Genomic DNA, 17,335 nt, shown 5'->3' on the forward strand with positions numbered 1-17,335 from the left:
TGTATATCAACAAATATAATAAATTTGCTTGAGATAGGAAATTTCTATAACTTTAATTTCATAATAAATAAATTGATGGAAGATGAATTAGTCAGAGCAAAGAAAGTATGGGGAAAAACTAGTCAGATTTCAAGGAGTGGCGGCTAATTTGCAGTCATCTTGTTTCTCAATTCATTTTGTTGAGAGAAAAAGAAAATACCCAGGCCCCCCAAGCACGCGCTCTTGTAGAATTTGAATGCCACCGCAACGGTTGTCAACAATTGTTCGTTGATAGCATGTTGTTAACGTATAACTGCCGAAGCCAAAAGAGCCTTTCAAGTTTCAACCTAACTAGTTAGAATCAAAATAAACTGATAGCAAGGACATTTCCAAGCAGCTCAACCATTCAGGGCCGAGAGTCAACGACATCGTCTCAACGTTCTTACATAATAGTATTCATATCCAGTTTGATTTTTCTGAAGTGGTTTTTATTGTCACAAATACAAGAAATCTGTGGATTAAATACAACCTTCTACTAACCTTCTCAATTTCTATATTCTGTGTTCCCATTTTCATGTTCCACAAGTTGCCATCCCACCTTCTTTTACTCGTTCAACTCTCATCTTCTTTCTTCTTTATAATGCTCTCTTTAAACCCCCTCTCTCAGCTGAATTCTCCTTCTTCCTCTGTTTCCTCTCAAAGCCCTTTGGCCCTCATTTCCTTTTCCAGTAATTTCTTGCCCATCTAGAGGTGCACAGATTCATTGTTAGTGATAGTTTGTCCTCTAGAGACTAGCAACAACTTGGTATTTGTCCAATCTAATTCATTCCAAGATTCTTTCTTTCTGTTCATTCAATACACAGTCAGGAATTGCCTTCTGGTCCATATAATTCAACTGTTTTCAGCTAAAGAGAATACCAAGTCCTTTATTATGGCTCAAATTGATCATACATTCTCCTTCGGGGGCTCACACCATAATCAGGGTCAACAAGCAGTGCCATTTCCCACCAATAAAGGGTCTTTGAAAGTCTTGCCCCTGCATGGCAACTTAGAAATACGGGTTAAGGAGGCTAAAAACCTTCCTAACTTAGATGTTTTTCATAAGACTTTAGGGGATATGTTTTCGAAATTCCCTGTGAAGTTCGGCAGTAAGATTGAAGGGCGTGTAGGTAGTAAGATCACCAGTGATCCTTATGTCACTATTTCGGTATCTGGTGCTGTAATTGGGAGGACTTTTGTGATCAAGAATAATGAGAACCCGGTGTGGATGCAGCATTTTGATGTTCCTGTTGCGCATCATGCTGCAGAGGTTCATTTTTCTGTCAAAGATGATGATATCGTTGGCTCACAAATTATGGGTGCTGTTGGGATCCCAGTAGAGCAGTTAATCTCAGGCATGAAAGTTGAGGGAATTTTCCCGGTCCTTGGTTCTAATGGGAAGCCTTGTAAGGCTGGAGCTGCTTTGAGTTTATCAATCCAGTTTACTCCAGTGGAGAAAATGGCAATTTATCAGCAGGGAGTGCGTTCAGGTCCTGATTATAATGGGGTTCCTGGCACATATTTTCCTATTAGGAGAGGAGGTAAAGTTACTCTCTATCAAGACGCTCATGTTCATGATGGTTGCCTTCCTGATTTGAAGCTTGATGATCATGTTCAGTTTGAGCATAGAAGTTGCTGGGATGACATCTTTAATGCTATCAGCCAGGCTCGGCGATTGATTTACATTACCGGATGGTCTGTCAACTATAAGGTTAAATTGGTACGGGGTGGTAATGACGGCAGAGATTGCACATTAGGAGATCTTCTCAAGACCAAGTCTCAAGAAGGAGTTAGAGTGCTGCTTCTCGTATGGGATGATCCGACCTCCAGGAGTGTTTTGGGATTCAAAACGGTAAGAAAATCAACTCAATTTCATGTATGCTGCTGCTTTTGTCATTGTTCAGACCAAATTTCCATATTAATTTCATTTTTCTGGATACCTCTAATTTCCATATCAATTAAATCTTTGTGGATACCAGTTCTGGTAAGTTTGATAATGGTTATTCTTCGCTGTAAGGTCTTTCATGTTTAAAAGTTTCAAGGAATGGCTCACTGTTGGAGAGGCTACGACAATGCTTTTGCTGGTTTGATCTATGCCCTTCCACGCCAAAGCAGGGAATAGTATATAGTTTATTGCTATAAGAAAGCTTCTTGGTGCTTCCACAGTAAATAGGCAGTTAAATATGGCAACACTCAAAGTAGAAAACTTACGGCTTTTAGTGAATTTTATTGCTCACTTTACCTTAAAATGTGTGAAGTCTATAGCTGCTGGATATGATGTTTTCAGAGAATCACCTAAGTGTCCAATTGCATAATATTTTCTATCAGTAATTTTTTCTTGGGATTCAAAAACGTTTTGTAGTTCGCTCATCCACTGTCATTCCAGCATCAATTGCATACTCACAAATTTCTCTCATCATGCTTAAAAATGGTTGACTGTTTCCTCTTGTATTAGTCATTGATCAAGTTTTGTGGTGTGTAGGAAGGGGTCATGCAAACCAGTGATGAGGAGACTCGCCGTTTTTTCAAGCACTCGTCAGTGCAAGTGCTACTCTGCCCTCGATCTGCTGGAAAGGGACACAGCTTTATCAAAAAGCAGGTTGGATATAAATAGTCACTATCTACTTCTCTATGGTTCAAATGCTACTACTTGTGTGAGAGCATTATAATAAGCATCTGGCGTTTCTTTGCTTTGATAGCCATTCACCTGCATTGATTTCACTGAAGATTCTAAGATCAATTTATATTTATGAATGTGCATGTAAGTGGATTACGTTGGTACATGATATGTATACCACATGGTCTGAACCTCTTGTTATTTATTTTTTGTTTATCAGGAAACTGAAACCATCTATACACACCACCAGAAAACAGTGATAGTGGATACTGATGCAGGTCACTTCAGAAGAAAGATCACAGCATTCGTTGGAGGTCTTGATTTATGCAAGGGTCGATATGATACTCCACAGCATCCTCTTTTTAGGACATTGCAGACAGTGCACAAAGATGACTTTCGTAACCCTAATTTCACGGTAATCTCACAGTTGATGTTCTTGGGTGCTATCAGATATATATCATATAAGTTGCTCCAGAGATGAGAATCTCTTAATTATCTAGCAAGGCATATGCACACGTAAATGATTTATCTAGCATATCATTGTGTTGTCAGATGCAAAATGCTTCATAAATCAGTCACAAAGAGATGCTAACAATGTAATTTGTTTCGGGGGTCGCTAATCAGGAGCCAATTGGTGCCGGTTGTCCAAGACAACCATGGCATGATTTGCATTGTCAAATTGATGGTCCAGCAGCCTATGACATCCTCGCCAATTTTGAAGAGCGTTGGTTGAAGGCATCAAAACCCCATGGGATGCAAAAATTGAAGGCGTCATTCGATGATGCATTACTGAAGCTTGAAAGAATTGATGAAATATTGGGGATAGCAGAACTTCCATCCCTTGCCGAGGATGATCCAGAGGCTTGGAATGTTCAGGTACTCAATGTCAATTACTTCTTTGTCTCCAATCTTGGATTCCTAATCTACTACATATGAGAGCGTGTCCATGTGTCTATCCTCTGACCAAATCTCCTTTAACTGAAGGTTTTCCGTTCTATTGATTCCAATTCTGTGAAAGGCTTTCCAGATGACCCGAGAGATGCAACAAGCATGGTGAGAAAACTTTGACTTGAAGCCCCTTCTTTTCTCCTTCTCATGAACAAATCATGAGCATTATTTTTTCATACAATTCATTGCAGGTAGTTTGCTAACAGGTATGTTCTATTTTGTAACAGAACTTGGCATGTGGGAAGAATGTAATTATAGACATGAGTATACACACCGCATATGTCAATGCAATCCGTGCTGCCCAACATTTCATCTACATTGAGAACCAGTATTTTCTAGGTTCATCATATAATTGGGATTCTCACAAAGACTTAGGTAAGGAATTCTATACTTTGAGATAGAGGTAAAAGGGAGATATTTCTGTATTTTTCTTGTTCATTTATCAAGGTTAACTTTTGAGCTCTGGCCCTTCTTTGCATCTTATTTCTTGACTTTTCTTGATGATAAGAAACAATATTCTAGATGATTCCCATTTCTAGCTAGTTTAATGCTTTATTAAACATGATTAGCACAAAACTCATAGCTGAAAATTCATTGTTCTTGTCAAAGCTTTTAGATGATAATATTAATCATGTATGGACCTAATAGCTTAAGCTTCTTTGACATGGTATCAGAGTTTTATTGACTAAGCGGTTACGAATTCGAATCTCACCACTCTCATTCTATTTGATAAAATTAATAGCACTAGCATGAGCCCCTCAAAGGGCTTTCACTTGAGAGAGATATTATAAATAAATATCTTGGGGCCTCACCTAATAATACCATGTTCTTTCTTATAGAACAGATGTGTCCATAGCAATGGTGCTAAAGTACAATCTAGAGCGAAGGCTCCAAGTAGGATTGTCCATGTTAGGTAGTTATTGAATGAACTAAATAACTGTAGCATAGTTGATGATCTATAGAAAATTCTAATGGTTATGGACAAAGTAAGATTTAATTTTGGACACCAGATTCTGCTAATTGTAACCAGCTTTTGGTTCCAAAAGTGGGAATGTAAAAATTTTGGATTGCATATTAGTGGCAGTTTGTTACATCCCAAGAATTCTGTTACTTCTCCCAGCATCTTCTCTTCCAACTTGCATCTCTAAAGACAGTTATAATCGTGTTTATCATCTGCAGGAGCAAACAACTTAATACCCATGGAAATTGCCCTTAAAATTGCTGACAAAATAAGAGCACATGAGAGGTTTTCTGCATATATTCTTATCCCAATGTGGCCAGAGGGAGTTCCTACAAGCGCACCTATACAGAGGATTCTCTTTTGGCAGGTAGGCATGATTTACTATTTGAGAAGAAAGAACTAAATACAGCATGTCATCAGTTACCAAATTAGCGTGAGCTTGCATGTGAATTTGAATCAACCACCAGTTCCTCCTGAAATCTCTCATAGAACAAATAACTACGTTGTCGGGTCAATTCTACTTTTGTTCTCATCTCCACATGATGCATTTTTGAAAATCCTTCAGGGAATTGTTTGATATTTATTTAGAAAAAATTGCTCCTGGATGTAACCCATGAGGTGAATATGACAATTGCTGTGTATTTTTAACTAGTGTTACTGTTATCTGTTGCAGCATAAAACAATGCAAATGATGTATGAAACAATTTACAAGGCCTTGGTGGAGGTTGGACTGGAAAATACATATGAGCCACAAGACTATTTAAATTTCTTCTGCCTTGGCAATCGTGAGGCATTAGATAGGGAGAATGGTGTGCAAAGCTCTACTCCTGGAAACACTCCTCAGGTTTGTCTTTTCGTAACTAGATGTTGACTATTTTGATGAGCTTTCTCTTTGGGAAACATCATGTTCTCGAAATAACATTCAATCGGTGAAACAGGCACGGAGTGAGAAGAGCAGACGCTTTATGATTTACATTCATTCTAAAGGAATTATAGTGGATGATGAATATGTAATATTGGGATCTGCGAACATCAATCAACGGTCCATGGAGGGCACCAGAGATACTGAGATAGCAATGGGAGCATATCAACCCAACCATACCTTGGCAAGGAAAAACTCTCGTTCACATGGGCAGGTAAACTAACTGATTGGACAGATTTTTTGCATTCATCAAACTTCAGGACCAGTACTTAAGTCCAAACGTATATTAACATCAATATACTGATCTGACAACATTTTTCAATTTATTTTCATTCGGAAAGTTTTGAGATTTATGTTTCTTCTATAAACAGAAGCCTGCAAGACCAATACAAATTTGATTTCAACTTTTCTCGTGTTCCTGAAGTCTTATCATTCCAATAAGTGCGATTTTTTTGGTTATTTTCTGTCGAGTGCAGGTCTATGGATATAGAATGTCACTATGGGCAGAGCACATAGGAGGGGTTGAGGAGTGTTTTGAGCAACCAGAGACTATTGAATGTATGAGACGTGTAAGGTCCCTTGGTGAACAGAACTGGAGACAGTATGTAGCTGATGAGGTAACAGAAATGAAGGGTCACCTTCTGAAGTATCCAGTTGAAGTTGACAGAACAGGCAAGGTCAAGGCTCTCCATGGCAGTGAAAAATTCCCAGACGTTGATGGTAACATTCTAGGGTCTTTCATAGCCATTCAAGAAAATCTCACTATTTGAGCTCTCACTTAAGCGTTACCAAGCCATAGTTGTTTTGCTTATTTTCTCAATCAAGATTCTTTTGCATGGAGTCTGATGGAATAGCACCACTTTTTTTGTTTTCATTTTAGGCCAGTGTCTGGCTAGTTTCTTCCCCCCTTCAATTTGTAAAATAGTAACAGCAAGATCCGAGCTTGAGGCCTGCCTCCTCCACTGCTTCTTCTGAACTAAATGTATATCGGCAAATATCGAGTTAGAACTTCTTTTGGAATTTGCTCCGTCCTTCTCGACACCTCGACTTCTTTATATAGTAATTGATGATCGAGTTCGTTGGTTCACTGTTTTTCATATCCACCTCGATAGAGAAATTACTTGTGCTCTTGTTTTTCATTTTGATCATCCACAATATTTTTATTATAAGTTTAACTTAACAATTATTGCTCACTTTTAAACTCCGGAACAAACAAATAACAATCATAACTAAATTGGTTTTTATTATTTTTTTTTTTCAAAACAAATTTAGAATCTGATCAATTAAAAAATATTTTAAAAATTTATGTTTATAATTTTTTATAAAACTTAATTTTACATTTAAAGATATATTCAAATATATGAATGAATCAATCTATATTAAATTATTTTCTTCACAATTCTAAAATTACATTTTTTATATAAGAATGTGTGTTTAGAAAAAATAAATTATTATATATGTTGATTTCAAGATTTAAACTAAAAAAATTAACAAATCTCATTCCTTACCGGACAATCACCAGCAAACATATCTGTTTCTTTCTACTTGCATGTTTTTCATTGAGTTAAAAATGCTATTTGATTAAAATTTAATTTTTTTAATATATTTTAATACTAATATCAAAAATTAAATTTTAATAAATAAATATGTTATTTTAGTATATTTCTAAACAAAAATCAAAAATAAATTTTAAAAAATAAACAAATATACTGTTTAAATATATTTCTAAAAAACACAATTTCTCACACACTCTTGAACAGTAAACATACTATATACCCACACGCACTCTTTCTCACGTACACAAATACACACACATTTGTGTAGTATCATCCCCAGATCCAAAATCATTCACGCTTCATCCATCCCTTCCTCTCCTCTCTCAAAAAACATGGGATTCGAATCTTCAAACGGCACCGCATCACCAAAACTGCTCAAATTCCTCATCTACGGACGTACTGGCTGGATCGGTGGACTCTTAGGCAAGCTTTGCCAATCCCAAGGCATCGACTTCACCTATGGTTCCGGTCGCCTTGAAAACCGACCCTCCCTCGAAGCCGACCTGGTTGCCGTTAATCCCACTCACGTTTTCAACGCTGCCGGCGTTACTGGCAGGCCTAACGTCGACTGGTGCGAATCCCATAAAGTCGAGACCATACGAACCAATGTGGTCGGCACACTGACGTTGGCTGACCTTTGCAGGGAGAAAGGTTTGGTCTTGATTAATTATGCTACGGGCTGTATCTTTGAGTATGATTCGAGCCATCCTCTCGGGTCGGGTATTGGGTTCAAGGAGGAGGATACTCCGAACTTTATCGGTTCTTTCTATTCCAAGACTAAGGCCATGGTATGGTAGTACTATATCTTTAAAGTTATGTTTTGTTGTACAATATGATGGTCTTTTTCTCTCTCTCTTTTTTTTAATAAGATGTATTTAATTGGTGGCATTTGTAAGACAATGTGTTGGTTCTATGCATTTTGCTTTATGGATCTAATTAAATATATACTTGCTTAGTGGAGTAGGGTGAATCGCAGTTGTGCATGTAATGCGTAGTGTTGGATCCAGTAGAGTAGTGTTAATTATATGCAATATTTGGTTGTTGTTAGAGATGTCATTAATCGGAATAAAATGCAAAATAAACTTAATCGTTTTCTTCTTCTTTTTCAATTTTTATTTGGAGCTAAGGAATTCTTTCGTGCATCTCTTTCGCTTTTTTATTTTCCAGTTTTTGCATTCTTGATTAGATGGAACATAGACAACGATGTTAATGTCTGCAATGTGTTATAGATTTAATAGATTCTGATTTATTCTTCTTTTCTGAGATTTGAAAGGTAGAGGATTTGCTCAGGAATTATGAAAATGTTTGCACATTGCGTGTCAGAATGCCCATTTCATCTGATTTAGCCAACCCTCGCAATTTCATCACAAAGATCACTCGATATGAAAAGGTAGTGAACATTCCAAACTCGATGACAATCTTGGATGAACTCCTTCCCATCTCCATCGAGATGGCAAAGAGAAACCTTACTGGGATCTATAACTTTACAAATCCTGGAGTGGTTAGTCACAATGAGATTTTAGAAATGTATCGGGATTACATTGACCCCGATTTCACATGGAAAAACTTCACTCTTGAGGAGCAAGCAAAGGTAATAGTTGCCCCAAGGAGCAACAATGAGCTTGATACTGCCAAATTGAAGCAGGAATTCCCTGAGCTCTTGCCAATAAAAGAGTCCCTTATCAAGTATGTCTTCAAGCCAAATCAGAAGACAGCTGCTGCTTGATGCCACCAAAGGGAAGTCATGGATGAACTGTTGTCCATTAAGAAGTTCTTCGTTATCTATGTGTTCAAGCCGAATGAAAATGTCACAGGTGCTTGAGTTTCTTAGGTTCGGATATTTTTGGTGTTTTCCTTGTTTCCATATATTAAAGATTGCTCATGTGGGCTGATTTGATCTTTCCACCTTAGAGGTTCTTCTTAAATGACATGCATATTCCACCATTTGTATCTCTATCTTGTATTTGCAACTTGATGATGAATAAATTGGTTAGAGGTGAATTGATTTATCAAGTTATAAATGTATTTTTGCAAGTTAATTTGTAGTGTATGGCACAAGCTGCTTTGCCTTCAGTTAATTATGTTCTGATACTAGTTTTTGAAACTCTTTATATGTGGTTTATCATTTCAACAAAATATTTGATTTTTACAACGAATCTTGATTAGTTGTCTTGTTTTCTCAATGTGAATTGTTAAAATGGCTGAAAAGTGCCTACCATCAAACTTTTTTTCTTGATGGAGCATCTTAGACCTCCTTTCAAACCGTATTTTATTAAAATTTAATTTTTTGTTTATAATTAAAAAAATTATATATTTTTTGATATTATAATGATGTTAAAAATAATTTTTTAAAAATAAAAAATATATTATTTTACTATATTTAAAAAAACACACTTTAAATCATACCCATTGGACCGCAAAGCACATGCACGGCAACATAAATGTCGTAGCATACCCGGCTGGCGTGTGGGGGAATGTGGAGGTATCGCAGCCGACATGAGTCAACCACACATTATACTTGATAAAAATTAAGAATAGAAGCATTCAAAAGATTGGAGTCAAAGGATACAGTTATACTTATATTTCAATCAAGCAGGGGCAGTACAAATTTGAAAAGCTAACTGCAAGTAACACAAACGTCAACATGAAAAATCATCACAATGGATTTTAGCGTGTGAGTTGCGTCCAAGGATACCCGGTCTTGTACAAACGGAAGGGCCTCCGAATTTGTCCGTCTTCTGTGTTGTCATTGAGGAAGGGGGTATTCCGTGCTCATAACCAGGGAGGGTTGCTTACTCTGTTGATCTGATGTTGTTTAAGACTTTTGACTCTTATCTTCATCCCTGATCACTGTTTCCAGTAAGGGGAAACTGAAAGCAAAATCTTTACTGTAAAATGAATCGGCCATCATGGCACCAACACCATTAGCAATTACAACCCCAGAACCAGTCACCAAGGCATCACAGATAACAGTCTTCTGCTCCACTTTATACGAATTCAGAGCTTCAAGAATGCAAGCATCTCCTCCCCAAATTAATCGATATATGGTCCCGTCGAGGTCGAAGTTATTAATGGAGAGTCCTTTCATTATACGTCCAATAAACCATATATTTGGTATCAGTAATAAGATTAGTGAGAATTCTACGGTTAATAACAACTGCAGTACTCATGTGCTCACATTTAAGACTTCTCCGTTGCCAAGAACAACTCGTGCAAGAAATTTCCTATCAATGGTGCTGACAGCTACCGTCAATGTCCATGGTGCATGGTTGGAGAGTGAATATGGATAGGGTACAGAATTGCCAGCAGAATTTGAGGTCAGTATACCATTTTTCATGGCATGGAAAGATCCAATTGTGATAGGATCTTCCATATATGGTAATAGCCAGTCAGAACCAAGGGACACAGATATAATATTAGCACCATCTGCTATGGCATCATCATGTTGCGAGGATATCTGCACTTGAACATCCAAACCTCCAGCAAACTTAGTACGTCGCCATTCTTGCACTGGGAACTCCAATTCTTGCAACTCCTTTAGTTGGGACCAAAGTAGCTCGCTCTTTGCACCTCACGGCCTGCTACTGTTGAATAAGTATGGGTTCCATGTCCCTCGGAGTCTATAGGGGATGGGAAGCTCGCTGCAATTTCAAAGGTTCCATTAGTTACAGAGTTAAAGGTGAAGCAGTGGGGAATGCAATCAAGATAATGCTTGTTGCAGGTGACCAGGGTCCTTAATTTCCTTTCCATTTAGCAGATGGAGCACTCATTCCTTCATTATTGAAGCTCTCAGCTTCTGACAAGATTGCTACATTGTGAAATCATCAAAAGCTTGTGATTAGCACATGAGCTTGAGTTTTAGCCAAAGTGAAACAAATAATAGTAAAACGTAAACCTGTGTCAGAAGACCAATAACAACATGTCCTTCCAGGGGTGCTCCAAGTTTGCCTTGAATAACAACATCAAAAGTAATTAGCACATGATCGTGTAGTTTGAAGCGTTAGAATGTGATTTGGAATGACTGAAACAACATCTTCCATTTCGAGTTCTTCAGCACTGAACAAAGCTAATAAAAACTTGAATCCTAGTACCATTTGTTTGAGTAAAAGTCACCTGATAATTTTTCGAGTTCTTCAGCTGCAAATCCATTGACACTCTTTCCATAACTATATACCAGACCTTTTTCTTTCTGATTCAGTACTGCATTTAGAAAACTTTTCGACGTTTGATCAGGTTATTTAAGATCAAAGCCATGTCGGGCCCTCGAAGGAGCACAGAAGCATATAAACGGGAACAGGAAATATACCTATACTCTTATGTCAACATTTGCAACGCTGAAACGATATATTCTGCTGGAAGTGTTGCAAAGTTCTTTCTGGTTTTATGGAAACAAGTCTTTCTTTCCTTCCTTTTTTTTTTTTTTCTTTTTCAAATGGCTCTGTAAATAATTTGGACCGAACTGTCATCGACCAAAATCAACATATAAGTAGGGAAGATAATGGGTAGCTATGTATAGGATTTTTTTTATATTTATATCCTATCTATTAGGTAAAAAATTTATATATTTATAAATTATTTATTAGGTTTCAGGTATTCATTATCTACTATTCATTATCTACTATCATTTATTAATCAATAAAAAATAAATTAATATATATATATATATATATATATATATATATATATTTGTGTGTGTTAATAAAAAAAATGATAAATATTATTTTTATATCAATATTAAGTATGTATATCACATATTATATTAAAAAATATAAATATTCTACAAATATATTTTAAGTTAGGTTCGGACGAGTTTCAGGTCGGATTTAACAATATTTATATCATGTCTTTTAAAAAAATCTTACCCATTCAAATTAGGTTGGTTCAATATCCATCAAATCGGATTATATTATCATCCCTACGGATAAGTGTAAAGATAGTTAATAGATTTTTTCTGTTAAAGAAATTTTAATATACTTGATTAACTAAGTAGGTAGGGAAGCTTCCTGCATCAATATTGTTGTGATAAAGTTTTGAACTTATTTACGTATAGTTCACTTAATTTAAAATTTCAAAAGCCTTAGAATAATTACCTGAAAACCTAAATAAATTTGGGACTTTTACTGTTCAGCCATTGTAGATTAACAATGCCGTTTTCTTTTTAATTTTTATTTTGATCAACGAATTTTTTTTTAATTTTATCTTTTTATATTGTGTTGGTGAAATTTTATCTGTTTAAGTTTTATTTTTTTTTAATATTTTTGAGAATTAAATGTGTTTGGGAAGATTTCATAATTTGACTAGGTACTAATTTAATAAAATAAGATTTCAATTTATAGAATGAAGAATAATTAAAAGAATGACCAAAACAAAATCCAAAAAATAATTATTGGTCTTTTTTGTTCTTATAAGAAAAAAATCATTTTCATCACAATAGTCATCATTTATACATCCTTGGTCTCTTTTTTATGTTTAGATCTAAAATTTTATTTTTTTCACGTTTCAATACCTGATTTTCAGGAGATAATAGAGAAGGTTATTGAGAAATATGTGAGAGAAAGTGGTTTGCTAGCCATGTTTCGACAATAAAAAAACTCAATCTTTATATCAATAAATTTCAATTAACAAGACAAGTATGATTAAGGTGTTTTTGAACTTTTATGTTAAAAAAAAAATTGATTGGGTTTAAAGTAAGTTTTATTTTATTCAGTTTAATTTGTATCTTTGGACCAATTGAAGGGTTTTTTGAGGTTAAAAACAAATTTATTGAGATTTTTAGAGTGTTTATTAAGTGTTTTCTAGTGAAAATAAGTTTTTAGGTTAAAAAAACTTAATACCCAACTTTTTAGCCACTTCTTTAATAATCAAAATCTACATCAGTTTATCTGATTTGTACATATCTTATAGACTCATTCCCTGATCTCTGTTTATAGTCTTTTTTTTTCAATTTTTTTTTATTTTAATTGCAATGCACTATAAATAAAATATTTAGCATGATATTTCATCTCCACCAACACAAAAATATCTAATTTATAATTATTAGGATCCTCACAATTATCACCCAAATACCTCTTAACCTTATTTTCTTTCTTTCTACATCATCTTCTTCCTCTAAATATTTTTCGAATTGAGAAGCCAAGCCATCTGACATATCATCTACCACCATCGAATCAACATTAACATCTTCACTTAAATCATTGCCAACACTATGGACAACCTTAACATCCTCATCTATATTCATATAAACAATCTTAGCAAAGTATCTCTAACTTTCTGTGAAATTTACATCCTCTTTAATATCATACAATCTTCGAAAACAAAATATTATTTACTTTAATTTGAAACATGGATCTAACACAATAGCCATATACAACATAAAATTTTATGTATCTTAATCTCCTTGATAGTTTTTATACTTTGTCATCATATTTTTTACCATTTTATTTATATAAATATCTTTACTTCTACAAAGTTGAGATATATTTGTGTGTATGAAAATTAATTCATGAAAGAAAGAATTAGATGTCACATAGAAAGAGTCAGAAAATTTCAATGCAACCATATAAAATAGTTTTAATAACTTCACAAAAGATCTAGCTTTTTTCCAATCTTCTAAAACAGCAGGACCTAAGATTTTTTTTTTCTCTCTCATTTGGATCAACATTAAAGTAACTCAACTATCTAGGATCGGTTTCTTTTAACTTCATAAAAACCACATCAAATTTCTCAGTCGCATCTAACATCATATAGTTAGAGTTCCATCTAATTACAACATCCAAGCAAACTGATTATTTACTACTCCAAATTTTCAACATCTCCATACATTTGTTAAAAACAAGTTATCTAGAAAAAAAAGATCTAACAAATCTTATTGCATTTTGAATCTTGACCATGACATGTGAGCCTACCCTTGCATTTGAAAACCTAGACTTGGGGGGAATACCAAATCTAGGAAATATCAAATGATGCCTAATCTAGATTTGTTTTTTTAAAAATACATGTACACCCCAATTACATTTAAAAAAATAGAGCATAATGTTAACCTACCCTTACAGGCCCATTTGCGAGCCCTTCTCTAATTAGACCATGCCTAGCAACATCTAGCTTTTTTTTTTTTGTAATTTTACCTTCTAAATCATGCTTTTTATGTGTATTTTTTTGAAGATTTTTTTAAATTTATATTTAAATTAGTACACTTTCTATCTGATTTTCTATTTTTTGTATTTAATTTTTTAAAGTAGTGATTTTTTTTAATTATTTTGTATGTATTTAATTTCTTATGAGATTATTCTAATTCATCTTTATCAATAAATAATATTTATTTTTGGATAGTATTTCTGTTAAGTGCAAGCTTGTGATATATATTTTTTCACTTTGATTTTATTCAATCAGTTTTGTATGTGTATTTATTTCTACTATAATTTTATTAAATAAAAAAATAATTTTAATAAACAGAGTCATTGAACACTATCGGGTAAATAAACTATGTTACGAAATCAAATATCTTGATATGCATTCGTATCTTGGCTCTTATTGATATGTATTTAGTTACCGTTAATAATATTTTTTTATTTATCATTAACACAAATTATTCTTGATTTATTTAATTAAATTCGTGCATAAACTTTTTAATTTATATATATAAAAACATGTCAAAAAAAACTTGCATTTTAATTTTTTTTCATGAAAAAATAATCCTTAGCACAAAGAGAAGAGTTAATTTTTAAAGTGTTATTTGGTATTGTGTTAATAGTTAATTTTTAAAATGTTTTTTTGCTTAAAAATATATTAAAATAATATTTTTATTATTTTTTATATTAGCAAATATTTAAAAAAATAAAAAAAATTAATATTTTAAAAAAATAATTTTAAAATATAAAAACAACCGCGATTAAAATATTTAGCAATGAAACCAAAAAAGAAATGCCACGACAACGCCAGGTCAATCAAGCACGAGGCACATTCATCTTCGTGCATCTGTACTGGAGCGTGAGCTAGAAATAGAATGCCAGTTTGTTTGTTTCTGGAGTACACGTTTCTCAAATGCCAAGTGTTATTTCTGATAATCGCTCGACATATTGCGAAGATTGACAAGTCAAGAACCACACTACTGTTCATGGCTTCTGTATATATAAATAAAGTACAAAAGCAACAAATTCTAAAGAAAATAAAAAACACAAATTGCAAATAAACGAAACCCTTGAACTGGAAATTATTTGCAAGTGACAACTTGGTAGTTAAATTCCATCTGTTAGCGCTTACATGAACACTAAATTCCTACGATTTTGATCAGCGTGATTGATTATTCCCAGGACGCCCCATTAACTGCAACTCTTGCTTATCATATATTTCTAAAGAAAAATCCCTTAACATTTGAGCCTTCCCTCCCTTGCCACTACCACTATTAGAACTCACACTCGGCGCCATGGTTGATTTCTTCGCCACTTTAGCCCCAACCGATGTGCTAGCAACCACCGGTGAAGGTGACCTAAATTCAACCTCGCTAGGTATATTTACCACACTTGCTGCTGCTGCTGCTATATTTACTCCTGTTTCATTCCCACTGTTTGTTGATGCCACAAATGATGATATGGGCCTCGCGGCTGCAACGTTAAAGACAGGGGTTAGCGAAGGCGATAAGGCCCATATTTGTTGATTAGCAGGAGCAACCGTAGCCGCAGCTTGTGGAATCATCCAAAAAGCATTCGCTGGCACCATCATGCCAGTATTTCCCACAGCAAAAACAGGTACCATTCCTTGTGGTGTCGCGGCCGCAGCAAGTGGTGCTGAGGGCTTTACTGGGGCTAAACCAGATGTCTGAGAAGTCGAAACGGGTGCTGCTTCACTAATATCGCAGAACTCAGAATTCGAAGGGCGCTTCCGTTTCTTCGGCGTTTCAGTTGATGAATTATTATTGTTTGAGGTTGTTGTAGGGATTTTGAGAGTCCCACCAACGGAGACCGCGATAGCAGGGACCGTGCCGGTGCCGGTTGCTTCAATAATAGCTTCTTCAGCATGTTCAAGCAGCCATCTAACGGTTTCACCGTCTGATTTATGGCCTAATTCTCGGGTTAATTGGAAGATCCGGGCAGCACAAGTAGCGGGTATTCGGATCCTACGCCCACGGCCCTCCACTTTTGTGTGGCGGTCTTTGGTGGATGCGCGTCTGGTTGTCGTTGTTGTAGTGACCGGCAGAGGCATTGAAATTGGCATTGGCGTCTGCATCTGCATAGCTAGCGGTACTACACCCATTGGGTTGGTTCTTTGGTCAGGGTCAGAAGACGGGTCGGAGTCAAATGGCTCCTCCTTTAACGGCATGACTTGAAACGCTTCTGTTTCATCAATTGTTGATATCTTTAAGCACCCATTACTGCTGATGCTACTGCTGTTTTTATTGTCTTCTGGGTCACCAGCGCTCGTGCTAAGATCAGAAGTGCCACCTTCATCATCTGGGTCCATTCCATGCTCTTGAAATGATGCCATTTTTTGAGGGTCCAGTAGGGGAAAAAAGAAGTAGAAACCCAGATGATAATTTAGAGTGTTTGTTTGTTTGTTTCTAGGGAAAATGAACGGAAAAGATGGGGTTTTGGAGAAGAGGTTGAAGGAGGAACTATATATAAATATCAGTCGACAAACAGAGAGAGATTTACTTGTGGAAAAGTTGGGGGTTACAAAAGGGGAAGGGATCAAACCCTAGAATTGTATTTCCTTTTGCGGCTCTTATTATCACGATCTTGTTGTTTATAGCTTCATGGAAAAAATGGCAAAAGATTTTGGTGGTGGGGATGGAGAGACTATCAAGCGGTTAGGATAGGATCATGAAAGCTTTGTGAAGAACGAGGGAGTGACACGTGCCATAGTCTTGTTGGGGACCGTTTTGTGTGTGCAATGTGGGTCCCAATTGAAGTGGACCACAAGGGAGGGAGGGGGGGCGTGGTGGTCTCGAGCCTCGACTCTCAAGTCTCAACTCTCGACCAATTGGTTCATAGAGTGGTGACAGAAAACTCTGGAAAAGTTTCGAGTCTTTTGTGGCTTAATTAAATGGATTTTCATCGGTTGACGACACCTTGCTGCTGTGCTGTGGTGGTCCATCCATCATCATCATCATCATCATCATCATCATCAGAGAGGAGAGGAGAGGAGAGGAGAGGAAAAGCTCTGTACTGTTACAATTTTCTATGATTAATAATAGCATTTGCAGATCTTGCTGCTTGGGAGCTGGGACTTCTGCAGTCATGGTTTGCTTTCCTTCCGCTTTGAGCCTCCTTTCTGTATCCTCTGAATTTTAGCAATCTATCAAAATAGTAGCAATCTAT

The 17,335-nt window shown here is 35.7% G+C and overlaps 3 protein-coding genes across 3 annotated transcripts; 2 read left to right on the top strand and 1 right to left on the bottom strand.

Moving 5' to 3' along the window:
* The first annotated feature begins 325 nt into the window (after nt 1–325).
* Nucleotides 326–6,553, top strand: LOC133677153 (phospholipase D beta 1-like). The gene is made up of 10 exons (XM_062099010.1): nt 326–1,870; nt 2,501–2,617; nt 2,856–3,050; nt 3,260–3,511; nt 3,620–3,688; nt 3,811–3,958; nt 4,763–4,911; nt 5,218–5,388; nt 5,483–5,680; nt 5,943–6,553. The coding sequence occupies exons 1-10, from the start codon at nt 911–913 to the stop codon at nt 6,234–6,236; spliced, it is 2,553 nt and encodes an 850-aa protein (XP_061954994.1). The 5' UTR covers nt 326–910; the 3' UTR covers nt 6,237–6,553.
* Nucleotides 6,554–7,243: 690 nt separating this feature from the next.
* LOC133677161 (bifunctional dTDP-4-dehydrorhamnose 3,5-epimerase/dTDP-4-dehydrorhamnose reductase-like) lies at nt 7,244–9,031 on the top strand. Its single transcript, XM_062099020.1, has 2 exons — nt 7,244–7,810; nt 8,296–9,031. The coding sequence occupies exons 1-2, from the start codon at nt 7,355–7,357 to the stop codon at nt 8,746–8,748; spliced, it is 909 nt and encodes a 302-aa protein (XP_061955004.1). The 5' UTR covers nt 7,244–7,354; the 3' UTR covers nt 8,749–9,031.
* Nucleotides 9,032–15,054: 6,023 nt separating this feature from the next.
* LOC133689800 (transcription factor TCP9-like) lies at nt 15,055–16,785 on the bottom strand. The gene has a single exon (XM_062109853.1). The coding sequence runs from the start codon at nt 16,500–16,502 to the stop codon at nt 15,309–15,311; it is 1,194 nt and encodes a 397-aa protein (XP_061965837.1). The 5' UTR covers nt 16,503–16,785; the 3' UTR covers nt 15,055–15,308.
* Nucleotides 16,786–17,335: the final 550 nt, after the last annotated feature.

Source organism: Populus nigra, chromosome 1 (genome assembly GCF_951802175.1).
Source record: "Populus nigra chromosome 1, ddPopNigr1.1, whole genome shotgun sequence".
NCBI lineage: Eukaryota > Viridiplantae > Streptophyta > Magnoliopsida > Malpighiales > Salicaceae > Populus > Populus nigra.